At 42.6% G+C, this 11,249-nt stretch overlaps 1 protein-coding gene across 1 annotated transcript; it reads left to right on the forward strand.

The window, feature by feature from the left end:
* Positions 1-1,985: 1,985 nt before the first annotated feature.
* Positions 1,986-10,742, forward strand: CUNH17orf78 (chromosome unknown C17orf78 homolog). The gene is given in 6 exon segments (XM_028109212.2): positions 1,986-2,037; positions 3,478-3,573; positions 4,071-4,110; positions 4,112-4,293; positions 5,998-6,005; positions 10,665-10,742. Coding segments are annotated over 6 exon segments (456 nt in total).
* The last annotated feature ends 507 nt before the right edge of the window (positions 10,743-11,249 follow it).

Consider the following 11,249-nt stretch of genomic DNA (forward strand, 5'->3'; position numbering starts at 1 on the left):
TGATTCCTTCCTTGCAAGACTCTTCTTTATTGGCTTCTCTGCCATCCACTCTCCTGGTTTTCTTAGCTCAGCTGTCACCTCCTCGGAGAAGTCTGTCCTGACCACTGTAAATGTAACCTCTGCTGATAGTCCTTCACCTCATCCCCTGTTTGCTGCTTCACAACTATCACAACCTATAATTATCTTGTATTTGCATTAGTGTATTATCACCAGCCCTCTGCACCATTGTCTCTCCAACTGCATTTATTGTCTGCTTCCCATCATTTCGTGTGAAGACAGACTTAGTCTGGCTCACTGCTAGAACAGTGGCCAGCACACAGTAGGCCCACCATACTTGTTGAACGAAAGGGTGAAAGGCACTGTGGCTGAATGCTCAGCCCTTCTTCCACATTTCAGGCAGCATGTTGTCCTCTGGTGACATCTCTTTCCATTCTGTTTCCCCATCAAGATTTCCCCTGAATTCAATTTAGCCAGATTTCAACCTGAATTAAAAATGCCAGGAAAGAGGGTAATATTTAAATTATGATCTGACTCAGATCTCATGAACTCCCTCAGGGAAAATCCCTTGCCTCTAGCTCCCTTCACATCATTATCAGAGTGTCAGGCTCCAAGATCTTCTTTTTTTTTTTTAAGATTTTATTTATTTATTTATTTGAGAGAGAGAGAGCACATGAGACGGGGGAGGGTCAGAGGGAGAAGCAGACTCCCTGCTGAGCAGGGAGCCCGATGTAGGACTCGATCCCGGGACTCTAGGATCATGACCTGAGCCGAAGGCAGTTGCTTAACCAAGCTGAGCCACCTAGGCGCCCAGGCTCCAAGACCTTCTTATGCATAGCCAGACCTATGTTGGCTCCAATGAAGAAAATTTATGGTGAGTAGGAAGACTGCAGAGGCTCATGACTTCAGCAGAGGATCTGCATAGATCTTCATTTCTGCTGTATGATCTGCCTACCTATGTTATCTCAAAGTCTATGGAGTATTACACTAGATGTAAACTCTTTGCTAAAAGTTAGAAAACTCTACAACAATGGTTATCTGTCTAGGAAAACCTTCCCAAACTGCAGACAGTAGCACTTACCTAATGCAATAGCCATGGCAATGTGGTCTATTCATGGGTGTGAAAATGTGCAAAACTAGCACATACATCTATGTTAACATGAGTTTATGTGTACACCTGTGAATGAATTCTAGAGATTATTTGGTTGGAATTCTCCAGTTATAGAAGAGAAAATGGAGATTCAGAGGAGTCAAGCAATTTTCTCAAGGCGATATTAATAACAGGGCTTATGCTAAAACTCAAGTCTACCAAGTTCTTAGTCCGGTGCTCTCTCCAGTGTAGTTCACTAACTCATTCAGTTCTAGTTTCCTGCTCTATTCTTTAAAAAAAAAAAAAAAAGGATTTTATTTATTTATTTGTCAGAGAGAGAGAGAGAGAGCATAAGCACGGGGAGCAGCAGGTAGAGGGAAAAGCAGGCTCGCCAAGCAAAGAGCCCAATGCGGGACTTGATCCCAGGACCCTGGGATCATGACCTGAGCCAAAGGTAGATGCTTACCCTGGGTGACTGAGTCACTCAGGCGTCCCCCTGCTCTATTCTTCAATCGTTTTCCTTAAGAGAAATCTCTACATCTCTTTATGTCAGTGTATAAATCTATGTGCCCGTGTCAGTGAGTATGCATGTGAATGTCTACGTGTCCATGTGCAAGTATTTGTAAAGCATATCACAGTGATATGTTCTTTCTCCTAGAGAAGCCTCTAGGTAATTACAGTTCCTTATGTCGGCACCAGCTATGAAGTCGGAGGAAGACTTTTTGAGTCAGTCATTAACAAGCACATTTGGTTCTCTCTCCAATCAGCTCTATTCCTGGGTCTTCAGGAAATGGGGCAAAAATAGGTGGAACCAGACTCTCCTGGGGTCAAACTTGGTTCCAGGGCAGTAATGCAAGCGCCTCGCAAGAAGACGAAGGGACTGTGACAGATTAACAGCATGTGCTTGGTTTTTAGCCTAATCATTATGTCCTATGATGTCGGCAAGAAAGGTAAGTACTTCTGTAGTCTAATATCCTAGAAAATCCAAAGAGAGACCTAGACTGTTTGGGGGTCTCTTCTACCAGATTGAGATAAAGCCAGCTCTCAGTAGATGACGCTTTACAGTCATCCCATGTATTCTCTTGCTTCTAGGCAGGACTGTAACTTACTTCAACTCAGAGAGATAGCTGTTCCATGGTGAGAAGTCTTCCCGCCCCCCCTTTTTTAAGATTTTATTTATTTATTTGAGAGAATGAGCAAGAGAGAGAGCACAAGCCGGGGGCGGAGCAGAGGGAGAGGGAGAAGCAGACGCCCCAGGAAGCGGGGCTCTGTCCCAGGATGCTGGGATCAAGACCTGAACAGAAGGCAGATGCTTAACAGACTGAGTCCCCCAGGTGCCCCCCATGGTGAGAAGTCTTCAGAGAATATGATGCATTCTTCTGCCTTATTCATGTAACGAACATTCAAAGTGCTGTCACCATTAGATGGCTTTCTTTACTGGAGGGTGCTGTCACAGTTTCAGTATTATTAACACCTACCACTCCCAAATCCATAAGCCTCAAAAGATGCTGTCTTCCTTTTTTAAGGTGGTACATCCAAACAGATGGGGATGCTCTTGGGTAGGGAGTGGTGAGGGTAAGGGGGGTAGGCTGGAATGGCACCATTTGCTGCTCTCTGGTAACTGTTTATTTAAAACATGCTTTTCCAAAGTGTCCAAACATTTCATCTCTAAAATTAGCTGATCAGAGTCACGGCCAAACAGCTCAAGGCACAGCAGCAACAAATTTAACAGATGAAGAAAACTCACAACATCCTGTGAGTTAAGTGCCAAAAAGCATTAGTGGTTCCATGGAAACCTGAAGAGATACCTTGTTCAGAGTTACATTTAATAAACTTTCAGAAGTTTTAAAATAAGAAGGCAGGTAGAACATGGAGGAGAAGAGATAACAAGCAGCATTTGAAGGAATGGGTTGGTTAGTCTTTTCGTTAACTTATTAGTTAATTTCACTTAACTCTATTTCACCTTTTTTAACCGCCTAAGTGTAATGAATTGGTGCTCAGTTTTCTTTGTACTAGATTAAATCATTATTTTAAAATCTTATTTATTTATTTATTTATTTATTTATTTGAGAGAGAGAGAATGAGAGAGAGAGAGAGCACATGAGAGGGGGAAGGGTCAGAGGGAGAAGCAGACTCCCTGCTGAGCAGGGAGCCTGATGCGGGACTCGATCCTGAGACTCCAGGATCATGACCTGAGCCGAAAGCAGTCGCTTAACCAACTGAGCCACCCAGGTGCCCTTAAAATCTTTTTTTGATAGTGTTTGATCTCCCCAATTGCCAGCTCTATGAGAAGACACTGCATTCTTTTGCAACCCCCCTCTCCAATACCTGGAATTCTGAACAGTACCCAATAAATTGTAAATCCTGACTTTTTCTCTTTTTGTTTCCAGAACTCAGAGAGAGCAGCTGCCGTGTGGGACAGCTGCCAGGGTTCTTCCCAAAGGATGTGAGAAGACTCAGGGATGTGTTCATGCAAAGCAGGGAATGGGCCCTTCCTGAAAAATCCCCTTGCCATCCTGGAAAATCTTTACCTTTAAAAGATGCCCGTTTCCCCCAATTCCCAGCCCAGATCTCAAATATCCTATTTTAAAGATATGTATCCCCTCAAGAGGCTTTCTGGAAACCAGTTTTTAAATTAACACTCATGACCTAAGGCATGGCTATGTAAATCAAACAACTGAGGGTGAAGAAAGAGAAGGAGGCAGCACGCAACCCTCTCTGCATTGGAGGAAACAGTCTAGGAGCATTTCTCTGGGCTGAATTTATCGCAGTCACCTATCTTCCTGAGACCCATGGCAGGAAGGAGGAAAGGCAGGGCTTGTATACTTAGGACCATAAACACATGTTGAGGAAGAAGTGAACTAAAAAAAGAGAAGCAAGTATAGCAGCAGAGTTTTAACAGGGGTCACGAATGGAAGCTGTTTAGCTGGGTACCATTCAGATTAAGAACCAGCTTCCTTTTTCTGTCTAGCTTTTCTCCTTCCAGAAACCAAAAGGTCTACATTCATTCAAAATCAGACTGTGGCTGCAGTGCCTTGGTTCTGGGAGCAAAGTCAAAGTCAACCTTGTGTATTCAGAGAAAAGGTCAAAGGTCAAGCAGACGCTGAGAGTCCTTGCTGCTCCCCGCAGAAACAGCACTACCTCCCCAAACTGTCACTTAACCCCCACATCCAAGTTTCAGACTGGATCCCTTCTAACAGGCAAAGGTGAGACTGGAAAATGACATGGAGGTAGGCACTGACTTTTAGCTGACATCCTTAAAGCCAGGTGGGGCTCAGTGGTAGCTAAAGCCTCAAGGATACATATTACCCTCTCCTTGGGCAGATCTGTTGCCCTCTCTGAACATCGGTTTTTGTTTTTGTTTTTTTTAAGATTTTTATTTATTTATTTGACAGAGACATAGCGAGAGAGGGAACACAAGCAGGGGGAGTGGGAGAGGGAGAAGCAGGCTTCCCGCTGAGCAGGAAGCCCGATGTGGGGCTCCATCCCAGGACCCCGGGATCATGACCTGAGCTGAAGGCAGACGCTTAACCGACTGAGCCACCCAGTCGCCCATGAACATTGTTTTTTTTTTTTAATCTCTATGGGCCCTTCTAACCCTGACATGCTGGGGTTTTCATTTCTGATGGGTCTTCTCTTGACAATGGTTATTGGAATTTTATTTATTTTGAATGCAGACAGTAAAATATTTAAACAGCACAGATTTATAGTGAAAAGTCAGTCTCCCTCCTACTCCAGTCTCTCAATCTTCCAGTTCTCTAGGGAACCACTATTACCAACTTAACTGAATTTGCTTCCTACTCTAAGCATAGATGGGCATATATATCTAAAAACCTAAATGGTAGCATACCATACACTCTGTTCTGTACCTTGCTTTTTTTCCATTTAACAATGTATCTTATAGGTTGTTTCATATCAGTATGTATGACTTTGTCTCTTTCAACAATTGCACAATATTCCTTTATATGCCTGTACTATAATTTTTGTTTATTCCCTTAAGTAATGTCTAAGCCCAACATGGGGCTCAAGCTCACAACCCCAAGATCAAGCATCACATGCTCTACCGTCTGAGCCAGCCAGGTGCCCCTGTACTATAATTTATTCCACCAGGTTCCTATCAATGGATATTTTGGTTTCTAATCTTTTGTAAACACAAACAATATTGCAAGCAATGACCTTATCCATTCTTCTCTGTGTACCTGCAGTTTATCCACCTGGTAAATTCCAAGAAGCAGGACTGCTGCATCAAAGGTTTGTTAGCTATTGCTACATTACCTTCCATCCCGGTGGTTCCACTTTGCCCTTCCACCCCCACCGGGAAAATGCCTGTTCCCCCTAAGCTGCTTGGCAATGGTTCTTTTTTTTTTTTTAAGATTTTTATTTATTTATTTGTCAGAGAGCGAGCACAAGCAGGGGGAGCAGCAGAGGGAGAGTGAGAAGCAGGCTCCCCACTGAGCAAGGAGCCTAATGTGGGACTCGATCCCAGGACCCTGGGATCATGACCCGAGCCGAAGACAGACGCTTAACAACTAAGCCACCCAGGCGTCCCCTTGGCGACGGTTCTTGACATCAGTTAAGTCTCTCTGTTCTGCCCTCCTTTCCTTCCCCCACCCATTCTTTCTGTCAAGCAGTTTATGATTTTGGCAGTTTCCCTTTACATATAGGCAATCCCCTAGATGCCACTGCTGCACTGCTGGAAAAATACAGTAAAACTTAACACTTGTAGAGAAACTGGGGGTTCCCAAGTAGGATAATGGAAAAAAAAAACTTCAAAAACTATGGTCTGTTTAGAGGACTAGAGATTGGGAAATAAGTGGAGAGATTCTTGGGAGGTGTAATTCTAGGTACAGTAAATTATATATCCTCACATGATATGAATGTTTTCACTCCCTTTATTGTACTTTCTAAAGTTTATATGGTAACGATTTGTGTGGGAAAAAAACCACCACCTCTTATTAAAAACTGAAAAAAATTCTGACAGCATTTGGGGGTTTTCGGTTACTCAATATTAATGTAAAGTAATTCAACCAGATTGTTTTCCTAACATGCGACACCCCTCCTTGAAGCACCAATGGCAAGTGTCAATATTAGTGAACTTAAGTCATTCTAAAGTCTAGAGCACTCTGTGCAGGATGGATTTTTCTTGGATATAGTGCTATGCATTGTAGGATTCTGGGCAAGTAAGGACACTTGTTCTTAGGAATTTGGAACAAGGGAAACTGGGCAATTAAGGGGGTGGAAGGACGCCAGAGATCAACCTGACCTAATTCCAAAATTTGCCCTGGGCTTGTTTCTTCCTCCTTCCTTCACGGCATGGTGGTTGGTTCCTCAATGCAGAATGTAAGTTAATACCCAGTACTACTTGAAATGTGCAGAGATTAAATGGATGTTTGTTGGCTAGTTTGTGGACTTAATCAACATTCATGATACGTTTCTATGTAATAATGGTGAATTCCAAACAACCAACTTAAAAATGGACTTTTGAAATATCACTCCATTTATAAGTTTGAAACTGCCAATTCTGAATTTACATTTACATTGAATACCAGGATGTGAGAGACACCAAGTAGGATAGAAATAAAAATTAAATAAAAGGTCAAATATACAAGGTCATAAAAGAGATGCCCTCTGAAATTACCACACTATGGTTGACATCAGTCTGCACAAAAGGATGTCCCAGAAACAATCAGAAGACAGTTTATGAAAATGTTCCCAGAGCAAAGTAGGAATTTGAAACTGGAAGGATGATAATATACTACAACACCGTCATTAGAAGATGTGGGACAACATGGAATGTAGAAAAATGTCAGATGGAGACTATTTGTTACTGTTTATGGAATTGGGCCAATGAAAAGATCCTCTACTATAAATATCCCCAAATTTCTTTCTGGTGGACAAAGATGACTCATTAGGTGTTTTTCACTTTTGATATAGTTTATACTATCATCTAGTTCCTATTGCTCAGATTCTATATGAATCTAGACTTTCTAATTAGATTTCAAAAGAACCTATATGTTTAGAACAGGATCCCTAGAAGAGAAAAATCCTACCTGATCCATTTGATGGATACATTCTATGTAAGTTTTTTTAAATGTCATTTTAGTATATAGATTAGGCTCCTTGGAATTTGATTAGTGTGAACCAATTTCTAAGGACTGTTTACCCCATGTGAAACTAGGGTGTAGGAGGGATAACATCAAACAAGTGTTTATTCTGATATTAATTATCATCTCTGACAAGTTACTTAATTTCTCCAGTGCTCAGTTTCTACAGCTACAAATGAGAGATTTGACTAGATGATATCATTTCTAGATATATAAAGGGAGGTTTAGATCTGAAGCACAGACTCAACAGCAATAGGTAAGGCCTCTCAAATAAGCCCTTTCGACCTGCTAGTATTATTACAGAATAATCTCCAAGAGAGATTTCCATTTAAATATACTGTATCTAATGTTCCCTATGTAAAATAAATTATTTTGTAATAAAGCAAAGCATCAACTGCTAAGTTATCCATTTCACAGATTTGGAGTTTGTACATCTCCTGAGAGGGGGGCATTCTTGCTCAAATATCCTTAGCCAATGAAAAACTAATATTGCAATTCCATCATCACTGGGAATGGAGTGGTTGTATTTACAGATGTGCTCCACCTTAATGCTCAGTTACCTAGCAGATGAGACCTAAAAGAGCTGCCAACATAGATGGACATTAATTTCAAAGCTTAAGCAGAACTGAAAATACACTGACAGATGAAGCCTATTCAGGAGACTTTGAAACAGTGGCTCCCCGGAGGTGGGAAGACATGCCACATTGAAATACCATTATCCCTGTGGATCCCTAGGTTTTTTCCTTCTCTTTCAATCACAATATCACTCAGTGCGCAGTATTTTCACACCTGTTTCCTCATTTTTATTGTTTCTGATCTTCCCATTACCCCTGTGAAATAGGTAGGCCAAGAATTACTTTATTATAACCATCTTACAGATGAGGAAACCAAAACACAAAGAACTTATGTGACTCGTCCAAATTGAGATTTGTTTATCTTCCATCTCATGTCTCAGAAACACATACGTTATTACTTCAGGGAAGTGACTGGCACCATGCTGGAAATATTTAATATAATTTCCTTGTTTTTCCTTCTCAGCCTGTTGGCTCTCCATCTCTGCTGATCTTTGCCAACACTGTCTTCCTGATTAAACTGAAGGCAGGGACTATTCCTTCCTCTGTAATTTTACGTGCAGTGCCTGGTACTGTGGCTGTTGGCCTCTGAAGTCAAGAACTATCATTTCACATGGACTTAATCAAGACTTGGGAAAGTGATTTAGAAAAGTCAAGTAGGACTTACAGACCTTAATTCAATAAGCAATGATTAGAGACCATTAGAAACAAAATAGGAACCAGTGTGTGAATTAGATTAGGTCAATTCTGGAGCCAAGTGAAGTTAGTTAGTTAGTTAGTTAGTTAGTTAGTTAGTTAGTTAGTTAGTTAGACCACAGCCAGAATCCAACTGTGTCTCAACACTTCAGCAGCTGGTTTGAGTCTCCAGCATCTTTCATTTGGGTTTCTGCAATAGCCTCCTAACAGGTTTCTCTGCTTTGACCCTTGGCTACCTACAGTCTATTTCTAACACAGCCGTTCAGTGATCCTTTCGGAACAAAGCCATCCATCACTCTTCTGCTCAAAACCTTGCAATGGATCCCCGTTTCAATCATAATAAAAACCAAAGACCTTAAAGTAGCTTACAAGGGCTCCCCATTACCTTTAGAACTTTCCTCATCTCCAACTGCCCTGTGCTCACTCCATTCCAGTCTCACTGGCCTCCTTGCTTCTCCTCTAAAACTGTAACACGTCTGATACACTCACACCACCTCAGGACCTTTACCCTAGCTGCCCCTTCTGCCTAGATCACTGCTTTCCCAGGTGTGTGCTTAGCTAATCCTCACCTCCGTCAAGCCTTGGCTCACTTCTTTTCTCAAGGAAACCAGCTTGTATTGCAGGTTGCCCAGCCACTGCCCACCTATACCCCCAGACTGCTCCCTAACCTTGCTCTGCTTTTAGTTTGTTTTTTTTTTTTTAAGTAGCACTTACCTCCTTCTAAAATAACATAAAGTTGGGGCTCCTGGGTGGCCCAGTCGGTTAAGCATCTGCCTTCAGCTCAAGTCATGATCCCAGGATCCTGGGATCAAGTCCTGCATCGGGCTCCCTGCTCAGACGGGAGTCAGCTTCTCCCTCTCCCTCCGCCTGCTGCTCCCCCTGCTTGTGCTCCCTCTCAAATAAACAAATAAAATCTTTCAAAAAAAATAACATTAAGTTTACTGTATTTACTGTTGTCTGCTTCCCCCTGTCCTCCCTCAACACTCCTTCCTCCCTCCTTGGTCCCTTGTTAGAATGTATCCAACAGATATATCCAAAGTACTGAAGCAGTCCCTGGTATAGAATGGATATTCATTTAAAAATATTTGCTTTGGGGCGCCTGGGTGACTCAGTCGTTAAGCGTCTGCCTTCAGCTCAGGTCATGATCCCGGGGTCGTGGGATAGAGCCCTGCATCGGGCTCCCTGCTCCGCAGGAAGCCTGCTTCTTCCTCTCCCACTCCCCCTGCTTGTGTTCCCTCTCTCGCTGTGTCTCTCTGTGTCAAATGAATAAATAAAAAATCTTAAAAAAAAATCTTAAAAAAAATTTACTTTCTGGGTTGCCTGATGGCTCAGTTAAGCGTCTGACTCTTGATCTCAGCTCAGGTCTTGATATAAGGGTCATGAGTTCAAGCACCATGTTGGCGGCCATGTTGGGTGGAGCCTACTTAAAAAATTTTCTTTCTGAAAGAATGAAATTGAGGAGTGCGTGAAGCTGGGTGGTCTCTCCTTCTTCCAACTCCCTCTGCTTTCCCCAAACCTCTCTCAAAGAAGTTGACTTAAGACTTTATTTAGACAGGGGCGCCTGGGTGGCTCAGTCATTGGGCGTCTGCCTTCAGCTCAGGTCATGATCCTGGAGACCCAGGATCGAGCCCCGCATTGGGCTCCCTGCTCAGCAGAGAGCCTGCTTCTCTTTCTGCCCCTCATCCCACTTGTGCTCTCTCTCAAATAAATAAATAAAATCTATAAAAAAATAGTTAAGCCTTTAGAACACAGAAAATCAGATGGGACATGGAATCAGATATACCAAGAGCGAAATGGGATTAGTATAAAATATTGGGTCCACAGAGACTCAGATCTCTGTCCCTTTTCAAACATAGTGAGATTGTGTGGGTCTGATTCAAGAAACGAAGTAGAATCCCTGTGCAACTGGGATCCAAAGTAGCCTTTTCCATTCAAGGCAAACGGGTCAAGCAAGGAGTGGATGGGCTCTTTGCTAGTGGGTTATAGGGTCCAACCAATTGTAGGTTCTCATGCATAAGTAAATGCACCTTGCTGATACTTTCTGTGTAAATACAATAACTTTTCCTAGAATTGCTGGGTAACAAGGAGGCAAAATGTTGTGTACTTGGAATTAAATTGGGTTTTGTACTAAGCCATCTCCGTGTTGGTACATGAAGGAATACCGATTTGCATCCTCTTTATCGCTCATTTCCTTTCAATCTCTAGGTTGGACAAGATGCTCCCAACTCATCAAGCCCAAAGAAAGCTGCAGGGATCACTACCATCCACGAGACATACTTCTGAAAAGCTCTTTTCTGCTTCACACATGGAATGAAGGATACCGCACGGTCTTCTCCCTATCATTAACCAATATTGGCAGGTTCTTGAGAATTCACTCATATCTTCAGCAGGGACATGACAATCAAACAGTAATGCCAGGCCAATGAAGGGGGAGCCTGGGCTTAGTAGTCAGACTTACCCTCATGCCACTGCTACTATCTTAGCCACAAGCCTCTGAGATTCACTTCATCCCTCACGGAAAACGGGTTATCTTTTCATCCCATTGGATGAGAACAAAAAGTCTTCCCTCTGAGCACTATGAATGGACCTATTGCTCTCTTTGACAAAAGGTTTAAACATAGTCTCCAAGTGGCAAAACAGCCACCAGTGGGGCACAGTTCACCAAGTCCTCTGTCATCCTCACAGCTGAATTCATGCTCACTGGCTCTCAGCTGGCTGAGGGTGGCGGTTCCTGTCTTCCCAGGCTGAGGTTCACAGGGTTTCAAGACTTAGCCTCTGCCCTACATGGAA

This window comes from Eumetopias jubatus, unplaced genomic scaffold (assembly GCF_037043125.1).
Source record: "Eumetopias jubatus isolate StellerSeaLion01/CBP00866 unplaced genomic scaffold, mEumJub1_p1.0 scaffold_10, whole genome shotgun sequence".
NCBI lineage: Eukaryota > Metazoa > Chordata > Mammalia > Carnivora > Otariidae > Eumetopias > Eumetopias jubatus.